We start from the raw sequence: 26,304 nt of genomic DNA, 5'->3' as shown, positions 1-26,304 counted from the left end.
GGGTGAGGGGTAAGGGGTTGGTCTCTTCAGTGGTGTGTCTTCTTGGAGTGATTGGAAGCCTGATGAGGAAGGTAGATTGGTTGGCAAGGTGGTTGATGTGAGTAAAGTTTATTTGCAGGGAGCCGTCGGGGGCACCGGGGTATTAGACCTTATGATTTTGTAAAATCACAGAGTCAACAGTTGTATGTGACCTTCTGTTTTCCTTTTTTGTTATCAGAACCATTTTGCATAGGGGGTTTATATTTATATGTATATGTGAGGATATGTTTTATACTTTTGAATATGTTGATCGAGTTATCCTTGACATACGTATCTTTTTATATCATATTGAAGGTGTACATTACGAACTATGTACGAAAATATATAAGTATTTTTCTGGGGTTTATATATACCCTTCATTTTGTATGAAAGGTCGTTAATAAATTGAGTTTAAACGGTAACATTAACTTTGTGTGTGTGTGTGTGTGTGTGTGTGTGTGTGTGTGTGTGTGTGTGTGTGTGTGTGTGTGTGTGTGTGTGTGTGTGTGTGTGTGTGTGTGTGTGTAGGTGTGTAGTGAGAACCAATGTCTTAGGTATAGTTCTCTTATTGAAGTTAATATATTTTTATTTTATTTTTTGTGACTAGTCATTTAGCGTTATATTTCTATGTATAATCCAGTTTCTTCTGTCCGAACGCGTGCACACACACGTATGTGTGTATATGCATGTGTATATGTATACATATATATATGATTGTAGGACTTATACATGTTTTATAATATCTCCGACTGATTGTTTGGAAGTCGGTATGTTTCTTCTCTTATTTTCATAAACTGGGTGGGTTATTTTCAGTTGAATTATGTTATATTTAAGTGTTAAAATGTATTTTGTGTGTACCAGACATTGTCTGCCACTTCTGTTATGGATGTTACATATTTAGTTTATGGTCCAGTTTATTTAGTGATAAAGTCTTTTTGCGTATTTCTTTCTAGTATAATCTAGTCAGTTCGGGAAGAACGCATGGTTACATACATGTAGGTGTATATGTGCATGTGTATGTACATACATATAGACATGATTATAGGATTTATTCCAACATGTTTTATAATGACTCCGACGTTCTGTTTTGTAGTCGGTATGTTTTACTACGGCAGAATTTCGCTATATCAATATGTTAAAATGTTTGTTTGTTTTTGTGTGTACTGACATTGTCTGCCACGGTTTTTTGATTTGCTATAAATAACAAAGTGGAAAATAAATGCATATTGTAGGCTTGGTGCGTCTTTGTTAATAATAATAACAATGCATATTGTAATGTAGTTTAGTGTAATCTTGATTAACATAGGTGCATGGGATATAATGCATAGAGGATGAGGGACAGTTTGTGTCAGCTCAAAGTTAAATGTCTGTATGCTTTTGACAATGAAATTGATAATTCTGTGTAAGAACTGATACTGTGTTTTATCTATTTAATGTATTGTATTGTTTTAAATAAAATATAAAAAAAACTTCTATAATTCCCTGTACAACTTTGTATCATGTCCAAATTAAGTATTGTATTATTGTATAGTATTGTTTATTTTGCATTCCTTGTGTGATATTTTGGCATTTTCTGTGTAAAGCAAGACTGACAGTGCCCATTATCTTTTCTATTGAAGTTAAGGGTATGATTTTCATTGCTAATTTTCGTTCTTAAATCTTAAACATTGTAACTTGCTGTTAAAATATGTTGGCTTATTAATGCCTAGACACGAAAAACACAGATTATGTTTAACTCAGGATGATATTGCTAAAATGTTTATATTCGTTACTTATTGGAAATATTACTCATTATTTTATGAAGGTAATATAATGAAACGAAAATCTTTATATACTTGAGTTATAGTAAACAAAGTTTGAGAATAATATTTGTGAAGAGCTCGTAATGTAAAGTATATAACTGTCATCTTAGCATCTGTGTTCAAGATTACGAGAGTTGCCAGGGAGCTGTGCTGTGTTGTGGGGCCTCTACCACCTCAGTACACCTTCCTGCACTGTGTGGGACAGTAAGTTGTTGTGCTTCACAACACCACACAACCTGAGTGTCTTCCTGCACTGTGTGGGACAGTAAGTTGTTGTGCTTCACAACACCACACAACCTGAGTGTCTTCCTGGACTGTGTGGGACAGTAAGTTGTTGTGCTTCACAACACCACACAACCTGAGTGTCTTCCTGCACTGTGTGGGACAGTAAGTTGTTGAGCTTCACAACACCACACAACCTGAGTGTCTTCCTGCACTGTGTGGGACAGTAAGTTGTTGAGCTTCACAACACCACACAACCTGAGTGTCTTCCTGCACTGTGAAGGAAGGTGCATTATTTAACAGACTAATAAGCTCTGTAGGTGCATATTTAAAGGTTTCCTAACGTAGTTAATAAATATTGAATTGCCTTATGTGATAAGCAGAGAATGCATCCTCTTATCGGCTTCAAAGTTTTAGCAATAACTGGAGAATGGTTCTTCTGATCACCTTCAAATCTTAAATGCTGGTCTAGCCTATCTAATTGGTAGTGATTCTGGGCTGAGTAAAGGCCATTTTGCCAAAATTGTTTAAAAATAAGATGTAAGAAAAAGTGTACCCTCTTGGGGAAACTTAAAGAAGTTTTTGAAAGTATTTAGATAGGGGAGTTACAGTACAGTAGACATGACACTTGATCATTGTAATATACTGTTTTATTTAATCATTAACAGAACTGGTCTTTGGCTTATAGGCTAAAACGCATTCCTGGATTATAATTTAAGACTTACACCGGGAATCATTCAAAAATTTACTTAAAATTTTCATCTCTGAAACAGCATGTGTTCCACATTACACATGTTTTAAAAGTGATTTTTATGGTTACTCTCTCATGTGGGTATAAACAATCATAATGGTGACCATGAAGCAGCTTCTGCATGTGACTATCATGAAAATTAAATCTTTATTTGCATTATTGGTTTAATTATACATGATTGTCTTCTAATGTTGTTTGACAGAAGAAAAATAAACTGATTTAAATACTAGGCTAAATATCCATTAAGAATAATAATCTTATTAGAGCTATAAATTATTGATTTTTGCCTTCAGGAAAAAATGGAAGTTTTAAATGAGAAGTAACATGAAGTAAATTTGAAGAGAGTTTTGGAAAACAACTTTCATTATTTAGGTGAAGTTTCTAAGTTAGGTTTGGTTAAAAGAAACGTACGTTAACCTTGTTAATTACTTGAGCTAACAGCAGATTTTGTATTGAGTTGTATTCGTTTAACGAACCATTTAGGTTATTTATATCTGTTCGTAATTACTTAATGAATTCTGTTATCCTTTTGTTGAAGGGAAATAAACGTAATTATAGTTCTATCAAAAAGGTCTTTTTTCCCAATGAAAATGTAATTTTGTAATATTAGATATTTGCATCTCTCGTGAAGGAATAAATCTAATTTCTTCTTATTATAAGTACAGTTGATTCGGCAGCATATAAACTAAGTGGTTGATTAAACTTATAACTCCCAGGTAGGTTCTCGGATGTACATATTAAACTTTTAACTCCCAGGTAGGTTCTCGGATGTACATATAAACTTTTAACTCCCAGGTAGGTTCTCGGATGTACGTATTAAACTTTTAACTCCCAGGTAGGTTCTCGGATGTACATATTAAAATTTTAACTCCCAGGTAGGTTCTCGGATGTGCATATTAAACTTTTAACTCCCAGGTAGGTTCTCGGATGTACATATTAAACTTTTAACTCCCAGGTAGGTTCTCGGATGTACATATTGAACTTTTAACTCCCAGGTAGGTTCTCGGATGTACATATTAAACTTTTAACTCCCAGGTAGGTTCTCGGATGTGCATATTAAACTTTTAACTCCCAGGTAGGTTCTCGGATGTACATATTAAACTTTTAACTCCCAGGTAGGTTCTCGGATGTACATATTGAACTTTTAACTCCCAGGTAGGTTCTCGGATGTACATATTAAACTTTTAACTCCCAGGTAGGTTCTCGGATGTACATATTAAACTTTTAACTCCCAGGTAGGTTCTCGGATGTACATATTAAACTTTTAACTCCCAGGTAGGTTCTCGGATGTACATATTAAAAATAATGTTGACCTTATCACACATCCGTAAGAATATATAAACTCTCAAAGTTATAGATCTTTCTTGATCTTAGCTTCTCTCTCTCCTCCCAGAAATGGACCAACTTGTTCATTGTCAATGAAATAATCATTACTTTCTTAAAACTTTGCCTGCATAGATATTCTTCATTTAGTAAAATACTGAAATGTACTACATGTTAAAAGTGTAATTCATGTTGTCTGCAGATGAAGTCAACAACGATGTGTGTACTGGTGGTGATGCTAGTGGGAAGCATCATGGGGAAGTTATCTCCACCTGAGAGGTCCTATAAGATCCTCATGCTCCTTCCAGTCTCCTCCAGGAGTCACAGGAATGTCTTCACTCCTCTCGCTGAGGCTCTGGCCGACCGTGGACACAAGGTAATGCCAAAATGTTTTATGGTTGTATTTCCGAATTAGCCTAAATAAATTCATGAGTAATACATCGAGAAATAATTTATAAGCTGAGTATAACTGAGAAAATATCTTAAATATTGTTTGAGTAATAACAAACAGTAACATAAAAAATAAAAGATTGCTTTATAAAAAAAGTAAGAGAAATTCTGTTAAATATTTTCAATGATGATTTTAATTCAGATTTTGTTGTGGGTTTCGTCAAGTTCCATCAACATTACCTTGACATACAGGTTAACTAAAATTTTCAGATAGTGATGTTGACCAACCAACCGAAGTCGTCCAAACATCCTAACATTGAAGATATTCCTCACGACCTCCCATACTACAGGGAGGAAAATATTAACTTTTTCGACAACAGGAAGAACCACAGTAGAGCCTTGTTAATGTTAGAGACTGTACTACCAGCTGTTGCTAGGGAGTTGTACAAAGTCCCCGTGGTGAAGGACCTTTATAAAAGAAGGAAGGAGTTTGATGTTATGGTGATTGATCAATTGTTCAACGAGGTAAGTACTCGTGGGTTAATGTTATTTAAAGGAACTGACCATTACTAGTGTAAAGTTAAAGTTTGTTATTTCACGAATGTGTGTGTGTGTGTGTGTGTATGTGTGTGTGTGTGTGTGTGTGTGTGTTTGTGTGTGTGTGTGTGTGTGTATTTGATAGAAATGAGCTTGTTTAGTGCATCTGTTAAATTACACTATAAGTATATAATTAAATCCACGAAATAGGTGGTGCTTCAGCCCATGGCAAGTGAATTCTACAACTCACAGGTCAGTGCACTAACCACTCAACCAAATAATTCTAACAATATTCATCGAACTAGGGGTATTTCTATTCCCCATAACGAGGATAGCTTTAGTCATTGTGCTCAGTGTCTGGACACCTAACATATGAAGCATCGTGCAGTAGTGAAATCGATCCCCGTAGGTTTGCAGAATATTATTTGATATACATTTTTTTATTAACACTCTGGCCGATTCCCCCCAAGGCAGGGTAGCCCGAAAAAGAAAAACTTTTACCATCATTCACTCCATCACTGTCTTGCCAGAAGGGTGCTTTACACTACAGTTATAAAATAGCAACATCAACACCCCTCCCTCAGAGTGTAGCCACTGTACTTCCCATCTCCAGGACTCAAGTCCGGCCTGCCGGTTTTCCTGAATCCCTTCATTAATGTTACTTTGCTCACACTCCAACTGCACGTCAAGTATTAAAAACCATTTGTGTCCATTCACTATCAAATACGCTCACACATGCTTGCTGGAAGTCCAAGCCCCTCGCACACTAAACCTCTTTACTCCCTTCCTCCAACCTTTCGTAAACCGACCCCTATCCTGCCTTCCCTCCACTACAGATTTATAAACACTCGAAGTCATTCTGTTTTGTTCCATTCTCTCTACATGTCCGAACCACCTCAACAATCCCGCCTCAGCTCTCTGGATAATAGTTTTGGTAATCCCACACCTCCTAATTTCCAAACTAAGATTCCCTGCATTATATTCACACTACACATTGCCCTGAGACATGACATGTACACTGCCTCCAGGCTTCTCGTTGCAACATTCATCACCCATGCTTTACACCCATATAAGAGCGTTTGTATAACTATATTTTCATACATTCCACTCTTTGCTTCTACGGACAAAGTTTTTTGTCTCCACAGACCCCCAAGTGCACCACGTACCCTTTTCCCCGTCATCATTTCTGTGATTCACCTTATCCTTCATAGATCCATCTGCTGATACGTCCACTCCTAAATATAGGAATTCATTCACCTCCTCCATACTCTCCCTCTAATCTGATATCCAATCTTTCGCCACCTAATCTTTTCGTTACTCTCATCACTTTTCTCTTTCCTACACTCACTTTAATTTTCTTTTCACATACCCTACCAAATTCTTCCACCAACCTCTGCAACTTCTCTTCAGAATCTCTGAAAAGCACAGTGTCATCAGCAAAGAGCAACTGTGACAACTCCCACTGTGATTATCTTTTAACTCCACACCTCTTGCCAAGACCCTAGCATTCACTTCTCTTACAACCCCATCTCTAAATATATTGAACAACCACGGTGACATCACACATCCTTGTCTAAGTCCTACTTTTACTGGGAAATAATCTCCCTCTCTCCTACGTACACTAACTTGAGCCTCACTATCCTCGTAAAAACTCTTCACTCCTTTCAGTAACCTACCTCCTACACCATACACCTGCAACATCTGCCACATTGCCCCCCTATCCACCCTGTCATACGCCTTTTCCAAATCCATAAATGCCACAAAAACCTCTTTATCCTTATTTAAATGCTGTTCACTTATTTGTTTTACTGTAAACACTTCGTCTACTCACCCCTTACCTTTCCTAAAGCCTCCTCGTTCATCTGCTATCCTACTCTCCGTCTTTACTACTAATTCTTTCAATAATAAATTCCATATACTTTACCAGGTATACTCAACAGATTTATTCCCCTATAATTTTAGCATTCTCTTTTGTCTCCTTTGCCTTTATACGAAGGAGCTATGTAGGCTCTCTGCCAATCCATAGATACCTTACTGTTACGGTTCAAATCTTAATCTTTAGCCAGGTTAGTACACTCCGTAACAATACACTTCATAGAATGAGAAGATACTTCCAAACTTAGAAATGTAAGGCACAAATAATAGTTACTCAGTCTTCTCTTAGTCTTTTTTTATTTAAAAGCTTAAATACTTTTTAGATATTCACAAATATTTATTAAATATCACTGTCAGAAACTTTCATTCGCACAAGAAAACTCTTAAATAGAATGTACATCATAGACCCTCTCTGTCAATATCGTCAGTACACTTGTTAATGATCAGAGGAATATTACTGCTTCCTCAATAGTGACATTACTTGTACGCAGGTACATACATTGAGAAGCATCACTTTCACTGAGTAACTCCCTGGCATAAGGAATATATCACAAAGTTCTAAGCTTGACAGGTCGTCACATCGTAAACTGAGGGTAACAATATATAACTGTCCGCAGACTTCACTTAAGAATAAACCTCAAGCTGGTTCAGGAGTTTCTACAACACAATTCTCTATCCAAGTGAGAATAAGGTGGAATACTGGAGGGGTAGCTCAGTCAATGCACACTGAGTCGGCAGAGAGAGCGAACTGAACTAACACAGTTAATCCCTGCATGACATCAACTCTCCAAAGGTGAGAGGGAAGAGTAGGCTAAACTACCCTCCAAGGACATACCTTGTTTCAACTCTTATCCAGCTGTTACCTACCTACCCAACACATTACTCAAAATACATAAATTTATATATATATATATATATATATATATATATATATATATATATATATATATATATATATATATATATATATATATATATATATATATATATATATATATATATATATATACACATCATGCCCGGGTATATTCCTAAATCAGATAATATTATAAACTAGTGGAATCTTTAATTTAGCTAATGTTAAAGAAACCCCGAGTATAATATTAAGTGGATAATACATATATAAATTAATCTCATTATGACCTTGGTCATAACACCCCCCCCCCCACCTTTCGACAATAATAATAATTCATTCGCTGCCTGACCACGGTCGAGTGAGGTTGTGCGCTGCACCCCTCTGCTGTTTTCAGGCGAGCTACCTTGTATCAACATGGCACTGAGTGTGAAGAGGCGCGTAAATACCATTGGTATTGAGCTGCTTCGTGGGGCGATTTCACCCTCTTCAGTGCAAGTCTTACTCCCAACAATCATTAGGAAGACCTATGGAATCCAGGACGATGAGGTGTATGGTGTAGCCCTGAATTCCACGTCCGTGTATGAGTCTTTGGTGACGAGATTCCAAGACGTGAGTCTTGACACTATTCCAGCTGTGAAGGTGCGTTTGATCGACGTATCTCGCCACTTTACGTGGGTTAAGATACGTAATGTCCCATTTGAGGCAGATGAGGCTGACATAAGGAGTGTTTTTGAGACATATGGAACCGTACATCTGGCACAAAAGGGCAAGTGGACGGCAGGTGCTTACATGGGACGTCCGGAGGGTTCCTTTTCCCTGAAGATGACTCTGAGACATCCCATACCGTCTTACGTCGTGTTGGAGGACTTCAGAATGCAAGTTATGGTATCGTTTGCCGGACAGAGACGTACGTGCAGAATATGTGGGGCGTACGACCATATGGCGGCAGAGTGCGTGAAGCTGAGGAGGGCGCTAGCGCAAACTGGTGAAGCACCAGTTACCAGCGTGATAGCTGTTGAGAGCCCAGTGCGAAAGCAAGGGCCTGGGCGCTTGTGGAGTGAAGAGGTGGAGGATTCCAAAGAGGAGACTGGCATGTGTGAGGTAAGCTGTGATGTAAAAGGATCTGTTACTACACAAAGGAAAAGTACAGAAGTGCAAGTGCAGGAGGAGGTGCAGGCTCTAGAGGAAGAGCTTCAGGAAGTGTTAAGGACATTGACACCGCCTGCAGAGGATGTTGTTCCTGAGCTGGTGAGAGGCACGGCGTTGCCTGTAGAGGAATGTAAGGATAAAAAACATAGCAGGGTTGACGGGCCAACTAGTAAGAGAGAGTTGTCGCCGTGTGCTGTGGAACGGGGCGTGGTGGAGGTTGAGGTTCATCGTGAGGGAACCTCAGAAGATAACATGGATGTAGAGGGCATCACGAGGAAGAGAGCGGCGGCGTCAGACTCAGATGATGTCCTGACGCCGGCGCAGAGGTCTGGGAGGAAGGAAGAGCAATGTCGAAGCAGTCACGATAAGAGGCATCGCAAAAAAGGGGGGAGGGGTTGATGGTGTGAAGCCTTGTGCTGGCTCTGGGGCAGGAGGCTCTGGGATGAATGAAGAGAGGAGGAAGGGTTGGAAACTATAAAGAGGCCTTAGGTGTATGAATGTGAACGTAAATGGACTGTGTAATAGTGTGAAGAAGGAATGGTTTCGAATGTTTCTGTATAAATATAGGGTGGAAGTAGTGTTCCTGCAAGAACACAATTTCAAGGAGGGAAGAGTGCTCGAGGTGGAGGGGTTTCAGGTCATGACTCTGCCATCTGCACGTCTGAAAGGTGGTGTGGGTATATTGATCAGGGAGGCAAGCCCGTTTGTGTTGCTAAGAAGTGAGGGGGGAGGGGGGAAAGAGTATTGTGCATGGATGGGTGGTGGATGGGACAGCGGGTATTTTTTGTATGTGTGTATGCACCAGCAGAAAATGATGTGAGGGTAAAAAGGGATTTTGTATGTGAAGAACTAGTTTTCTTCTTACGTGGTTTACCTGCAGTGGCCGTCGTTGGTGGGGACTGGAACTGCGTTATTAGGAGGGCTGACGTGGAACCAAAAGGGGCGGGGCACGTGTCGGCGGCCTTGCGAGATCTTTTGAGGGATATTCAGTTGCGGGATGCGGTTGGAGGAGGGGCGTGGGAGGTAGAGCACACTTTTGTAAGACGGGGTTACGCTGCTAGGTTGGATAGGCTGTATATATCTCAAGGGGATGGGTTGACATTTTTCCGTACAATAGAAGTAGCTTATTCAGATCATCGGGCGGTAGTAGCAGAGGTGGCGTGGGAGTCACTAGCAGGTATATCTAGGGGATATTGGAAATTAAATACAAGTGTGTTAGGTGATGAGGAGGGTATAGAGGGATTTGCAACGCTGTGGGAGGGGTTACGTGCAGAGATAAATGGGGTAGAGGATGTGGTGATGTGGTGAGATGGTGTGGCTAAAGAACGGATTAAGCAATATTACGTAAAGGAAGGGAAACGTATCAATTCTTTAAAATATGGGCTTGCTAACTATTTGGAGGATAGATTACGGGGTTGTTATGCGAGGGGGGCGGTGGCGGGCACTTATCCAATGGATGAAATTATGGCAATTAAAGGGAGGCTGCGTGAGGTACAGGATGAGAGGTTCCAAGCGGTGAGGGTACAGGCGGGGGTGGAAGAGGTGTTATGGGGCGATAGACCTTCATCGTGCGTATTGCGTAGGCAGAAACAAAGACAGCAGGCAATGACTATTCCATGGTTGGAGGTTCATGAATCGATAGGAGGGTACAGGGAGGGGCAGGTCATACAAGCTACGGAAGGAATGGGGGCGTTTGCTGACAAGTGGTATGAGCAGTACTGGCAACGAGAAGGGGTAGAGGATGGGGTTTTAGAACAGGTGTGTGGGAGTGTGGTATGTCAGTTGCGTAACATTGATAGGGAAGCACTGGGTGGGGAAATAACTGAGGGGGAAATATGGAGGGCTTTAAGTGGAATGCGAAAGGGCAAAGCACTGGGAATTGATGGACTCCCGGCAGAGTTTTATCAGCAGCTTGGGAATTATTGAGGCATTTTCTGATTAGGTTATTAAATTGCATGAAGGAGAGAGGTGAGCTGGGTGAGAAGCAGGCAACGGCTGTCGTAGTATTGGTACCGAAGGGTAAGGGGCAGCATACGCTTCGGGATTACCGGGCGATCTCGTTGTTATGCGCAGATTATAAATTGTTTGCGAAGATTTTGGGAAATCGGGTCAAGTGTGTGGTGGGGCGGGTAGTATCAAAAACTCAGTTTGGTTTCCCAGGGAGGTCTATGGTAGAGGGGCGTGGGTTACTTAGGGATTTCGTGGAGGCAAAAGGGGGGGGGGAGGGAGGGAGGTTTGGTGGCGCTCGATTGGCAAGGGGCATATGATAGAGTGGATCGGAAAGCATTGAAAGCCATCCTCAAGGGTCAGGGATTTGGGGAAGAAATAGTGGGCTGGGTTGAGGCATTGTATGGAGGTGCAATGGCGAGGGTACAGATTAATGGTCGATTGGGTGGGAAGATTGTAATGGGTAGGGGACTTAGGCAGGGGTGTCCTATGTCACAATTATTGTTTGCGTGCGTACAGGACCCCTTTTATAGATTGATGGAGCAGTGTATGTGTCACGTAGTGGGACCAGGGTGTGAGGTTGCGAGGGTTTGGCCAGTTTTAATTGGGTATGTGGATGATACAACTGTTCTGATCAGGGAGGGGATGTCAATGGACACATTAGACGGGGTAGTACAAATGTTCGCAGGGGCAACTGGTATGAGGGTAAATTCAGATAAATCCATGGTCATGGGGTTAGGAGCTTGGGCGGGTAGGGTTGATTGAGGTAGTGCAGTTGTGAGGAGGTCGGTGAATTCGTTAAAAATCTGCAGTCTTATTTATGCAGACGATCTACCTGTGGCACGCATGGATAACTCGCTTAGGATGGTAGAAAGGATTCAGGGACGCTTGGGTGCATTGCGACCTTATCATTTGACCCTTGTGCAGCGTGCCATTGTTATTAATATCTTACTGTATAGCAAAGTATGGCACGTGGCAGCCGTGTTCCCATTAACTGGGCCAGCAATAACGAACATACTTAGGAAGGTTTTTAAATTCTTGTGGGGTTCGAGCTGTGATTGGATTAAGAGGGATGTGGTAATGTTACCTGTAAGTAAGGGGGGGCTGGGATTGCTGGACTTAAAGCGGAGGGTCAAATGTGTCTTCATTAAAAGGGAGGTGATGAGGGAAAGTGTGGGTGGGAGGGTTTGGCCAGGATCCATAACAGATTGCAACGGATGTATACAGGAGTTGAGTTGCATGAGTGTGAAACTGTGTTGAGGGCTCTGGTGTGGGATCGAGAGCCAGCAAAGGTTAAAATAGGTAGGTTGTGTAGATTGTTAGCCGGGAGGGTTGTAGCGCCTGTAGAGGGAATTTTCCCCATGTATGCATGGGAAAGTATATGGAATAGGTTGAGTAGGATGAGGTTGCAACCTCGTGTTCGGGATGTAATGTATCGTTTTCTGAACGGCATTTTACCGTCGGGTGTGGTTCTACGGGATAGACGAGTCGTTGACGGGGGGGGAGTGTGGGATATGTGGTGGGGAGGAGTCGGCTTTTCATGTAGTATATTTTTGTGATGGACTGAGGAGTGTCAAGGGGTGGTTAAATAGGGTGATAAATAGGATAGGAGGTAAAGGAATTTCTGTATTGAGAGCATTAAGTCTCGACGTGGGGGGTTGGGAGGAACGTGTAATCAGAGCTGTGGGGTACATTATGGCAGATTATATCTATATAGTGTGGGGATTGCGGGGGAAACAGGTTACCGAGGTGAAGAGGAGGGTGTTAGCGTTAACGTTCTATAAAACGGTATGTAGAAATAAGGAAAATTATGGGAGGAGGTGGGTGAAGGATTTTTCAGAGGGATATAGGCAACTTACGTTACAGGTTTTATTAGACTTGTAATATACGAGGGAGGGGAGGGTATGATTGGAAAGTGTTGCTGGGGTAGGGAAGTCAGGGGTGAAAACAGGGTTGCCTCCCTGGTAATGGATAACAAATGTTTGCGAGAGTGTTGGATGAGTGATGCGTGAGTGAATAATATGTGGACCACGGGTGCTAGCACCTGTGGAGCTGGCCAGTTTTTGTGTGACTGGACTTTACACTTATTATACATATTGTGTGTGGTAATATTGATTTACGGTAATGACATTGTAATTTGGGGATTTGCTATAATAATTGCATGTATTTGCTCCAACTTGTTTTCTAGGTGCCTTGCACTGCATAGTGTTGATGCTGTGATCATGCACTGTGTCCAGAGATATGCTGTGATATGTTTGTATTAATGTCTGTGCATTATTGTTCGTCACTGGTGTTCTGCAATTTTCAGTTTTGTTTTGAGAGTAAAGAGTTTACTGTACGTCAGATGGTGTAAATAAAGTTGGGCAACAGTGGTGTTATAGGTTTTTGTGGTTAGGTGCGTGCTAGGCACAGTCTTTATGTGTTACTTATGTCATGGTTATATTTTATGTTGTATTGTACTGTTGTCAATAGCACTATGTAATGTCCATATAAGCTGTATAGAGCTTGAATATCATAGTTGAAGCTGTGTTATTGTTTTAACACTGGAATTGCATGTTTAAATGTGTAGAGGTTTACATGTGTTGGATTTTGAGACTAAGTTTATTCTTATGGTTTTGTAGTCATTTTGTATGTCTCTGTGACTTTTCTATATCACCATTGTTGTGTAATACATATTGTTATGTAGCTGAACCATTAGGACAATTACATAAATTAATGTTTTGATCATTGCTGTGTGACTTTAGATTAGGTAACATTCATTGTTTATAGTATGTTAGGTTGTAAATAGTGGGATGGTTGGATAACCACGGGGGGGTGGGTAATATGTCTGTATAATATGTTCAGTGCGATGAATTGCATGGTCTGTAGGTGATTATTAAGTACCATTTCCAGGGATGTGTATAAAAGTGTTGTTCATATCATGTAATTCTGTTGAGTAGCTCCAACAGGTTTGGGTTAAGTGATAGGATGAGGGAGCAGGGAGTGGGGGGTGTACCCACACGGAGTTGTAAGTGTGGTGTGTAATGTTAGCTGTAGGGAGGATTGTGTTAATTTATAGACTTAAATGAGTTTTACATATTATATTTTTGTAATGTCATGTTTTAAATAAAATATAAAAAAAAAAAAAAAAACTTTCGACGACTAAACTTCGCCGTAAAAGAGGACTTCAAAAATAGAATATAAACCAGAATACATTTCATTCCTCTGACAAAGACCCTGATGACAAATGTTTCTTCTCCAATAAGAAAATTTAAAGTCTTGTGTCGCCAAACCACGTATGTGTAGACACCACGTAACCAGAGCTTCTGGTAGAAGAGGTGTTTCCCATAAAGAGGTCTTAAGTGACCCTTGGTAGCAGGAGAAGTCAGGGTAAGACTACAGGAGACTGCCACCGCAGAAACAAGTTCTGGATACCATATGGTGGCTTACGTGACAGGTCTCCTCAGTGGTTACAAGAATCAGATAACTCTAAGTAAACAAATAGTATTAAGAAAATGCATTAAACAAATACATCTCTATAAAAATGTACCATAAATCCCCCCTTTTGTAAACTCAAATTTAATAACATGTCTTAAGGACGGGACAGAGCGTCAGCAATCATGTTATCAGCTCCTCTAATGTGGTTAATACTTATAGAAAAAGGTTGTATCCTAAGGGACCATCTTTGTATTCTAGCATTCTTAGCCTTCATGGTGTTTAAAAAGGTTAAGGGATTATGATCTGTTTTTACTCTAATTTAATGAGGGGTAGTCCCGAGATAGACCTCAAGTATTCCAAGGCTAAGACCAGTGCTAGTGCCTCCTTTTCAACGGTTGCATAACTTAATTGATGGGGTTTCAATTTTGCAGAAAAATAACAGACTGGGTGTAAAAGATCAGAAGAGGAGGAAGGTTGTAGAAGAACAGCACCGACTGCATACTCGCTGGCATCCACTTGTAAAGTAAAGGGAGCGTCGAACACCAGACTCTGTAGAACTGGAGAGGAACCAAGTAGACGCTTTAGACGAGTAAAGGCTAACTCACTTGTAGCCGTCCATTTAAAAGGAACTTTAGAACTTGTAAGTTCAAACAGGGGCGCTGCCACTTGCGAAAAATTAGGGCAAAACCGGCGGTAGTAACCGGCCATCCCTAGGAACCTCTCTACACCTTTCTCCTCTTGCGGAGCGGGAAAATCCATAATATCAAGAATCTTCGCATTGACGGGGGCAACCGTGCCTTGTCCTATATTAAATCCGAGATATTTGATCTGGGCCTGACCAAACTCACACTTGGCAAGGTTGACGGTAAAATTGTGTTCATCCAGCCTTTTCAAGAGCGCTTCCAGCCGAATCAGGTGTTGAGGCCAGTCATCGCTGAATACTACCAGATCATCTAGGTAGGCTTCCGTTCCTTCCAAGTCATACGTCAGCTGATTCATAAGCCTCTGGAAGGTCGAGGCTGCGTTGTAGAGCCCGAAGGGCATCATCCTGTAGTTAAACAGCCTCCAGGCACGGTGAAAGAAGAAATCTCCTGCGCTCGTGGCGATAACGGCTCCTGATAATAACCACGCAGGAGGTCCAAACGACTGACATACTTAGCACTGGAGATACTGTCTATTAGGTCGTCAACCCTAGGAAGGGGGAATCCATCAGGCACCGTTAGGGAATTTATTCTTCGATAGTCGGTACACATTCTAAATGAACCGTCCGACTTGGGTACAAGGACACACGGTGAAGCCCAAGGGCTCTTGCTATGTTCAATCAAACCATGATTCAACAGGAAACTTATTTCCTCCCTCAGAAATTTATTCTTTACTGGGCTGACTATACAGAGCTTGTTTAACCGGAGCAGCTCCTTGCACGTCCACATCATGGATCCCCATGGTGCACTGTCTGGGGATATCTCCAAAGAGACTTCTATAGGTGTAAACCAAGTCTCGGATTTCACTTGCTCTTTCCTTTTCTAAGTTACCGAGATAATTATCTAAGGTTTCCATTATTTCCTTGTTCTTCAGTCTTATCTCTACTCCACGTGAACAATCTTCTTTACTTAGGTCACCTTCTTGTGTCCTCACCGCAGCCACAGGGACAAGCCCTTCGTAGTATTTCTTTAGCTGATTTATATGGTAAGTTCGAGTAGACTTTCTTCTTCCTGGTGTTCTTACCACATAATTTACCTTACTCAACTTCTTTATCACCTCCATTGGACCCTCATACTTGGGTTGCAAGGTATGGCCTGGCACCGGCTTTAAAGCTAACACTTTGTCTCCCACATTTAATGAACACTCAACAGCAGTCTTGTCATAACGTTGTTTCATAGGGTTTTGAGCTTGTCTGAAGTTGTCAGCGGCCAATTGCCGAGTAAAAACCAAGTGTTCTTGCATGGCCGTGGGAGACAAGCATAAAGAAGGCTCCACTTTCCCAGACCATACGTCCTTTAGCATTACTAATGGTCCTCTGACTGCATGGCCATAAATAAGCTCAAAAGGACTATATCCTAAGGAGGAAAGGAATACCATCATCCCAGTCTTTTGAGAACTGCTCACAGTATGCCCTCATCATGATCTTAAGGGTTTGGTGAAACCCCTCAATGACATCCTGGGTTTGGGGTCTATATGCTGTTGAAACAATGGGTTTAACTCCGACCCTGGACATAGCTTCACATAAAATCTTTGATGTGAAATTCGTCCCTCTGTCAGATTGAATCTCCTTAGGGAATCCGAACTGTACGAAGAATCTAAATAGAACTCTCACAATAGCCTTAGCACTAATCTTGCGTAGGGGCACAGCCTCTGGATACCGAGTAGTCGTATCCATTATAGTAAGAAGATGGTTGCCAAGCCTAGTTTATGGGAGAGGTCCCACACAGTCTACTACGGGCCAAGAGAAGGGTTCGCCTTCTACGGCAATAGGTAAGAGGGGCGCAGGAGGAGGCTTTTGTGCAGGCTTTCCAATGAGCTGGCAAATAGCAGTTTCTCAAGTACTCAGTCATGGTATCCTTCATCTTGGGCCAGAAGAAATATCGGGCTAATTTTCCTACAGTATTTCTTATTCCCAAATGTCCGCCCATGGGGCTAGAATGTGCCACTTCCAACACTAACTCCCGAAATCTGACAGGTAAAACCAAAAGCTGTTTTGGCTTGAGACATGAATTAACTGAAGTCGACGGAAATTTCTTCATCAGGATACCGTCAGAGTAATAAAAACATTCTTCCTTACCCGCAGCTTCCATCTCAGTAAGCGCTTGATCACTTGCCTGTTTCAGCGACGGGTCTTCAAGCTGTTCTTTCACTAAATTTTCCCGATTAAAGTCGTTACTCTGTAATGGGGCAAAATCTACCACTTGGGATTTTGGAGGCTGATTTTCGACTTTGGGTTGATCATCGGCACTGAACAGAGCATCCAAACCCCAATCTGAGGGTTCATCAGGAGTAGGCAGTGGTTCCAAATTTTTACCCATAGCCCTTGTTATAGCTGTAAGAGGGAATAGACGAAGATCTTCCTTACACCCTTCAATGGCGTAATTCTCTCCAGAGAACTTCTCTATAACACAAGGTTCTCGGCAAATTCCTCCTCTTCCTAACTCATTACCCACCAATAGATCCACACTCTTAATGGGAAAATCAGTATCAGAAAGGCCCGCAACAGCTTCACCTTGATATGAATCTATGTTCACATACACCTTATGAAGGGGTACTCTCGTGATGGCGCCACCGTATCCTTCTAGCAGAACATCCAGGTTAATATAGATGTCATCATTTAGAGGAAGTACTTCTTTTCTCAGTAAGGTCAGGTAGCTTCCCGTATCCCGATAGGATACTATGTCCACCATTTGGTCCTGTGTAATTCCAGCCTTACCCTTAAAGAAGTAAGGCAACATGGCTTCCGAAAGTTTGTCTGCGAACAACTCGAAGGGAATTAGGCACTTCGATTTTGAGGAAGACATCATCTGTACAGGCAATGTTTTCGAACCTGACCGCCTACGGTCTCGATTCAATTGGAAACATGAGCACCTCCAATGGCCTGGTTTCTGGCAATAAGAGCAAGTTGGGCCTCTTCTTGATGTATTCATCTCCTATGATGGTCTTCCTTTACCATTACCATGTACGACACTCGAGTAGGCTTTTGCTGAATGAGAAGGAGAGGTCTGCTGATCCGTTTTCCTAGGAGAGAAGGGCTGACTCTTAGAAGAACATACCTGGCTTTCTCTCTAGACCCTTTTTCCTTTGTCAATTGAGAGGTTATCTCGAAGTGATCAGCTAGAGAAGCAGAGGCCAACACATCTGCAGTCTGGTGTTCGATGACAAAGGAGCGTACATCGCCCGTCAGAGAGTTCTGAAATTCTTCTTGTAAGATCAACTGTATCAGACGCTCAATAGTATCACACCCAGATGACCTCAGCCATCGCTCTAGAGCCACCTTCTTTTGCCAGGCAAATTCTACCCAGGTTTGGCCGGGCAGTCTTCGTAGAGAGAGGAAGGTGCGCTGATAACTTACAGGAAGTAAGTCATACTCCTTTAAAATGATTTTCTTAACTGCCTCGTAATCTGCATACTTGTCATACGGGAGAGCTGCAGTACATGACTGAGCCTTACCCTTAAGTGTGGTGTGAAGTAAGGAAGCCCAATGTTCACGAGGCCATCTCATCCCTCGTGACTGATTCTCAAATGTGGAAATATAAACACAAATGCAGTATAATGTGATCCTTTATTGACAACGTTTCACCCACACAGTGGGCTTTCTCAAGTCACACACGGATCTACCTGGGGTTGGAAGGTACGAGAGTATTTATAGTCAGAATGTTGAGGTCAGGTGAAGAATGCTGCATCTGATGATCCACCGGGTGGGGTTATAGAGTCTTGGGTAGCTTGGCAGGGGTATTGGACAAGTTGTAGACCTTCTGCAGTGTTCTATGTTCTTATGTGGGATAGCGATGAAGAAGTTTCTTGGCGAGTGGTTCAGCTATGTTATAGAAGCCATTGTTCTGGTTGAAATTGTTGGTTATAGAGATAAGCGATGATTCCATGATTCTTCTGTATTGAGTGTTGTCTTCTGTGGCTATAAGTCTTGAGTTTCTGTAGTTAATTAAATGGTTGTGTGAATTGCGATGCTGTACACAGGCATTCCTTGTATCGTCAGTCCTGCTTGCATATTGGTGTTCTGAAATGCGTGTTTGGAGGTCTCTTGATGTTTCGCCCACATATAATTTGTTGCAGTCATTACAAGGGATTATGTATACCCCTGCAGAGGATGGAGGCTTGTCCTGTCTACTACTGGTGATGTCCTTGATGGTCGTGGTTGTGGAGGTAGATACTTGGAGTGATGTTTTGGCAAAGATGTTGGAAACATGTTTGACAATGGAGTTGTTGGGGAGGACTATGTATCTCTTCTCGGCAGTGTCTTCTCTGGGTGTGTTGAAGATGTTTAATGCCCGCCGTCTGCAGTCTCTGATGAAGTGACTAGGATAGTGGAGTTTGGAAAATACTTGTTCAATTATAGTGCATTCTTCCTCAAGGAACTCATTGCTGCAGATTCTGAGTGCACGTAGGAAGAAGCCTATAATCACACCACGTTTGGTTCTGGTGTCGTGGTGAGAGTAGAAGTGGAGAAGATCGTTTTGGTTGGTGGGTTTTCGATAGACTTTAAAACGAAGTTCGTGGTCAGCTTTGCAGAGCAGAACATCAAGGAAAGGAAGAGTGTTGTCGACTTCTTCTTCAAGTGTGAACTGGATTGAAGGCTCGACCTGGTTGAGCTTGTCTTGGAGAGCTTGAACGTTGAAGCGTTTAGGAGTTATGAGGAGAATGTCGTCAACATAACGGAGCCAGGTGACAGACGAAGGAATAATGGTGGAGAAACGTTCGGCTTCTAGATGTTCCATGTATAAGTTCGCCAGGACTGCACTGAGTGGCGAACCCATGGGTAGTCCAAAAGTCTGCTGAAAGAGGTGATTTTCGAAGGAGAAACACGTAAAGCCAACACATAGTTCAACAAGGTCGATGAAATCGCTGGCTGGAATGGGAAGATCAAGTGAATCGTCAATTTTCCTGCGCAAGAGATCGATGGCTTGTGTAGTAGGTACTTTGGTGAATAGGGAAGTCACGTCAAGGCTGGAAAGTTTCTTGTTCCTGATGTTGATGTTGCGAATGCGATTGAGAAGATCACCCGAGTGTTTGAGATGTGCTGGACTGATAGTGCCCAAGAGTTTAGAGAGGTGTTTGGCGAGAATTCCTGAGAGCTGGTGGGGAGCACTGCCTATTCCCGAGGATATGGGCCTCAGTGGGATACCAGGCTTGTGAGTCTTTGGCAGGCCATACATTCTGGCAGGTCTGGGGTTGCTGGGCATGGTGTGCAGAAGTTTCTTCCCTTGTTCTGAGCCCCTCAGAATGCGGCGAGTCCTTTGAAGAAAAGTTTTAGTAAGGTTGTCCACTTGGTTAGTTGTGAGAGGTTTGTAGGTATCTGGGTCATTAAGTAGATTGAGCATTTTGTTCCTGTAATCGTCAGTGTTCATGTCGAAGTGTCCAAGTCTGTTTCACAAAACCTGGGCACTAATGAGGCAGCCCTGTGCAGATCAAAGGTCAAGGTTGGAGTAGCAGACGACTTACTCTTTTCCTTCTCTTTTTGCCTCTCGAATCGGATGTTTTCCCTCTTGAACTCTTCTTTATACAGCAGGCGCTGGGATTCCAGTTGCTCTGTTTGCAACTTCATAAGATATTCCAGACGTTGAAAGTGTTCGAGTGAGATAGGAGTGGGAGGAGTGTGTCCCTCTAGGCGAAGCTTGGGACGAGCTCTATCTCCGGTCGTCCTCACATGACCTGGGCTGGCTAATGGGCTCTCATTACACGAATCAGGTGGCACGTTGTCTCGAGACATAGCCTCTGCTCCCAAAGTGAGGCCTTCAAATGAAGCGACCAAATGAGCTACTCCTATGGACAAAGATTCCTCCGAGGGTGTCTTGCCATGCGATTCCAACATTGGAACAGTGTCAGAGGCCTGACAAAACAATATGTTCTGTATTATGGGATGGACGGTACTCGTTGTATAACGATTGTTATAAGAAACTCCCAAATTTCTAGCCACTTGCCAGAATTGTTGTAGTGGTAAAGTCTTCAGCGTATCTGGAGTCAAGTCCTTCACCAACTGTGATATGTCACGATCCATGGTCAAGAAGTTCAAAGATCCTGGACAGGCCCCCACTTGTTACGGTTTGAATCTTAATCTTTAGCCAGGTTAGTGCACACCGTAACAATACACTTCATAGAATTAGAAGATACTTCCAAACTTAGAAATGTAAGGCACAAATAATAGTTACTCAGTCTTTTCTTAGTCTCTTTTTATTTAAAAGCTTAAACACTTTTTAGATATTCACAAATATTTATTAAATATCACTGTCAGAAACTTTCATTCGCACAAGAAAACTCTTAAATAGAATGTACATCATAGACCCCCTCTGTCAATATCGTCACTACACTTGTTAATGATCAGAGGAATATTACTGCTTCCTCAATAGTGACATTACTTGTACGCAGGTACATACATTGAGAAGTAACACTTTCACTGAGTAACTCCCTGGCATAAGGAATATAGCACAAAGTTCTAAGCTTGGCACAGGTTGTCACATCGTAAACTGAGGGTAACAATATATAACTGTCCGCAGACTTCACTTCAGAATAAACCTCAAACTGGTTCAGGAGTTTCTACAACACAATTCTCTATCCAAGTGAGAATAAGGTGGAGTACTGGACGGGTAGCTCAGTCAATGCACACTGAGTCGGCAGAGAGAGCGAACTGAACTAACACAGTTAATCCCTGCATGACATCAACTCTCCAAAGTTGAGAGGGAAGAGTAGGCTAAACTACCCTCCAAGGACATATCTTGTTTCAACTCTTAGCCAGCTGTTACCTACCTACCTAACACATTACTCAAAATACATATATATATATATGCATATATATATATATATATATATATATATATATATATATATATATATATATATATATATATATATATATATATATATATATATATATATATATATACACATCATACCCCGGTATATTCCTAAATCAGATAATATTATAAACTAGTAGAATCTTTAATTTAGCTAATATTAAAGAAACCCCGAGTATAATATTAAGTGGATAATACATATATAAATTAATCTCATTATGACCTTGGTCATAACACTTACTCTTATCCATACATTTATTAAATTGTAGCACCAACCACTCCAAAACTATATCCCCACCTGCTTTTAACATTTCTATCTTTATCCCATCAATTCCAAGCTGCCTTACTCCCTTTCATTTTACCTACTGCCTCACAAAGTTCCCCCACACTCACAATTGGCTCTTCTTCACTCCTACAAGATATTATTCCTCCTTGTCCTATATACAAAATCACTCCCTATCTTCATCAACATTTAACAATTCCTCAAAATATTCTCTCCATCTAACTCTCTATTTAATAACTCTCCTCTCCTATTTTTAACTGTCAAATCCATTTGTTCTTTAGGTTTCATCAACTTATTAATCTCACTTCAAAACTTTTTCTTATTTTCAACAAAATTTGTTGATAACATCTCACCCACTCTCTCATTTGCTCTCTGTTTACATTGTTTCACCACTCTCTTAACCTCTCTTTTTCTCTCACTATACTCTCCTCTATGTGCATCACTTAAACTTTGTAAAAACCTCTCATATGTTATCTTTTTCTAACTTATTACTCTCTTTACATCATCATTCCATCAGTCACTCTTCTTCCCTTGAACACGCACTTTCCTGTAACCACAAACTTCTGCTGGACACTCTAACACTACATTTTTAAATCTACCCCATATATTTTCGACCCCATTACCTATACTCTCACTAGTCCATCTATCCTCCAATAGTTGTTTATATCTTATCCTAACTGCCTCTTCTTTTACTTTATACACCTTCACCTCTCTCTTACTTGCTGCTTCTATTTTCCTTGTATCTCATCTACCTTTTTCTCTCACAGTAGCTACAACAAAAAAGTGACCTGATATATCTGTGGCCCCTTTACAAACATGTACATCCTGAAGTCTACTCAACAGTCTTTTATCTACCAATACATAATCCAACAAAGTAATGTCATTATGCCCTACATCATATATTGTATTCTTATTTGCCCTCTTTTCCTTGAAATATGTATTTCCTATAACTAAGCCCCTTTCTATACAAATTTCAATCAAAGGGTTCCCCTCTACCACAATTACTCTCTCACTTAGTTCAAAGGTTCCTATACATTCGCTTAAAATCTCCCAAAATCTCTCCCTCTCCTCTACACTCCTCTCTTCTCCAGGCGCATACATCCTTACTATGACCCACTTTTTGCATCCGACCCCTAATTTTCATCCACATAATCCTTGAATTTACTCATTTATAATCCCTCTTCTCCTTCCATTACTGATCCTTCAACAGGTTGGAAAATATTATGGCAGGTAATGGGAACAAGCCCATTATCTGTCTTAGTGCTGGGGGTAATGACATTGGGAAGGGCAGGAGAGAGGAGCTGCTGGATAAGTACAGATCAGCCATAGAAGTAGTTAGGTCTAAGGGAGGGATCCCAGTCATATGTAGCATCTTGCCTAGAAAGGGAGTGGGCAATGAATGGATGTCTAGGGCAATTGGTATAAATCGCTGGCAAGACAGGTACTGCAAGGAACTTGCAATCCCATTCATTGATAACTGGGACCTTTTCTTTGGCAAACGTGATATGTATGCAAGGGATGGGGTTCATCTCTCTGGGGATGGAGTGGTTGCATTAGCCAATTCAATTGAGAGGGCAATTGATGACTTGTCTAGGAATTTAAACTGATAGATTATAGAGGTATGGGTGTTTGTGGGAAACAATCAGGCTGCAGCATTAGGGTTAACAACAGCAGTTATTACCGGTATACCTCAGGGATATGTTTAAAAGACAATATTCAAAATAAAGTTGCTAGTAATGGCAAATCAACTGATCAACAAACAAAGAGAGATAGTAGAGGGCAACGAGTGACTAGCTCCCTTAAGGTTTACTATACAAATAGTAGGAGTCTAAGAAATAAGATAGATTAGCTAAAATTACTTGCAAGTGTATGTATAACAGACCTGGTACAACCTGAAAGATAGAGAAATGCCTTCTGAATGCAACATACAGGTTTATAAACTAATCCACACTGATAGGGTCAACAGGAAGGGTGGTGGTGTGGCGATGTATGTCAGAGAAAATTTAAATTGTTGTATTAGACATGATATAAGATTAGAAACGTCGAACACAGAATCGGTTTGGCTACAGTTTCTCGAGGGTCGTGACAAATTTATTTTGGGTGTGATTTATAGTCCCCCAAACCTTGATAGGGAGGACAGTAAGCTGTTATTGGACGAAACTCATAAGGCATCTAGATATGAAAATGTTGTGATAATAGGAGATTTTAACTTTAGACAAATTGATTGGAACAATATGACAGGAAATCTTGAGTCTAGTGACTTTCTTGATACGGTTCAGGATTGCTTTTTAGAACAGGTTGTGACAGAACCAACTAGAGGAAGCAATCTGCTTGACTTGGTTCTTGCCAACAAAGAGTCACTAACTAATAATCTTGAGGTTAATTATGAGCTTGGGGAAAGTGATCGCAAATCACTTAGCTTCAATATATCATGGAATTACCTAGATAACTGCAATCAAATCTCTGTCCCAGATTTTCGCTTGGCCGACTTCATGGGACTGAAAAATTACTTGGGTGAGCTAAATTGGGATGTCCTAACTATGAGTCAATTAAGTGATCTTGGTTGCCAATATGACGTTTTTCAGAGCATAGTTCTAGCTGCCCAGACAACTTTTTTTCCGAGTAGGGAAATTAGATCTAACAAAAATGATTCCAAATGGATGAACAATAGATTAAAACATCTCATTGGTCAAAAGAGAGGCATATATAGGCGTATCAAAAGAGGGGATGGGCAGTTAAGAAATCAATATATTGAATTAAAAAGAGAAATAAAGAAAGGAATAAGAAAAGCAAAAAGAGATTATGAGGCTAAGGTCGCAAGGGATTCAAAGACTAACCCAAAAGGGTTCTTTCAGATATACAGAAGTAAGATTAGAGACAAGATTGGCCAACTTAAGAGTAACTCTGGTCAGATCACTGACAGTGATAAGGATATGTGTGAAATTCTAAATACCTACTTCCTCTCAGTTTTCACCTAGGAAAATACTAGCGATATTCCTGAAATAATAGATTACGTAGAACAGGATGATGATAAACTATGTACGATTGCGGTAACTAGTGACATGGTCCTCGGACAAATAGTGAAACTAAAACCTAACAAATCCCCAGGTCTTGATGAACTGTTCGCAAGGGCGTTAAAGGAATGTAAAGAGGAACTTAGCATACCTTTGGCTAATCTTTTTAACATATCACTACAAACTGGCATAGTGCCTGATAAGTAGAAAATGGCAAATGTAATTCCTGTTTACAAAGCAGGTGAGAGGTCCTTGGCTTGAACTATAGACCAATAAGCCTTACCTCCATAGTGGGAAAATTTATGGAATCAATAATTCCCGAAGCAATTCGTAGCCATCTTGACAGGCACAGATTGATTAATGATTCTCAACACGGTTTTACAAAGGGGCGTTCCTGTCTTACGAATTTACTAACTTTTTTCACTAAGGTGTTTGAGGAGGTAGATCATGGTAATGAATATAATATTGTGTATATGGACTTCACTAAGGCTTTCGATAAAGTTCCACACCAGAGGCTATTGAGGAAACTTAGGGCACACGGAATAGGAGGAGAAAATTTTTCCTGGGTAGAGGCATGGCTGACAAATAGACAGCAGAGTGTTTGCATAAATGGGGAGAAATCAGAATGGGGGCACGTCACAAGCGGTGTTCCTCAGGGGTCAGTGTTGGGCCCGTTGTTGTTCACAATTTACATAAACGACATAGATGAGGGAATAAATACCGACATAAGCAAATTTGCTGATGACACCAAAATAGGCCGTCCAATTCATTCTAACGAGGACATTAGAGCACTCCAGGATGATTTGAATAGACTGATGCAATGGTCGGAGAAGTGGCAGATGCAGTTTAATATTGACAAATGCCAAGTTCTAAATGTTGGACAGTTAAATAACCATGCCACATATAAACTAAATAATGTAGATCTTAATACTACCGATTGCGAAAAGGATTTAGGAGTTCTGGTTAGCAGTAACCTAAAACCAAGACAACAGTGCATTAGTGTTCGCAATAAAGCTAACAGAATTCTTGGCTTCACATCTAGAAGTATAAATAATAGAAGTCCTCAGGTTGTTCTTCAACTCTATATATCCTTGGTTAGGCCTCACTTAGACTATGCTGCTCAGTTCTGGTCACCGTGTTAAAGAAAGGATATAAATGCTCTGGAAAACGTACAAAGGAGGATGACAAAGATGATCCCATGTATCAGAA

The 26,304-nt window shown here is 41.0% G+C and overlaps 1 protein-coding gene across 1 annotated transcript in view; it reads left to right on the top strand.

Moving 5' to 3' along the window:
- The first annotated feature begins 1,953 nt into the window (after nucleotides 1-1,953).
- The window catches only part of LOC128703112 (UDP-glycosyltransferase UGT5), a 51,627-nt gene continuing 27,276 nt past the window's right edge, over nucleotides 1,954-26,304 (top strand). The window contains exons 1-3 of the mRNA XM_070103490.1: nucleotides 1,954-2,024; nucleotides 4,319-4,492; nucleotides 4,777-5,031. Of these exons, the coding sequence (XP_069959591.1) occupies nucleotides 4,319-4,492; nucleotides 4,777-5,031 (429 nt within the window). The 5' untranslated portion in view covers nucleotides 1,954-2,024. The remainder of the gene's footprint in view (nucleotides 2,025-4,318; nucleotides 4,493-4,776; nucleotides 5,032-26,304) is intronic.

Source organism: Cherax quadricarinatus, chromosome 85, assembly GCF_038502225.1.
Source record: "Cherax quadricarinatus isolate ZL_2023a chromosome 85, ASM3850222v1, whole genome shotgun sequence".
NCBI lineage: Eukaryota > Metazoa > Arthropoda > Malacostraca > Decapoda > Parastacidae > Cherax > Cherax quadricarinatus.
This window is presented reverse-complemented; position numbering and strand designations above follow the sequence as displayed.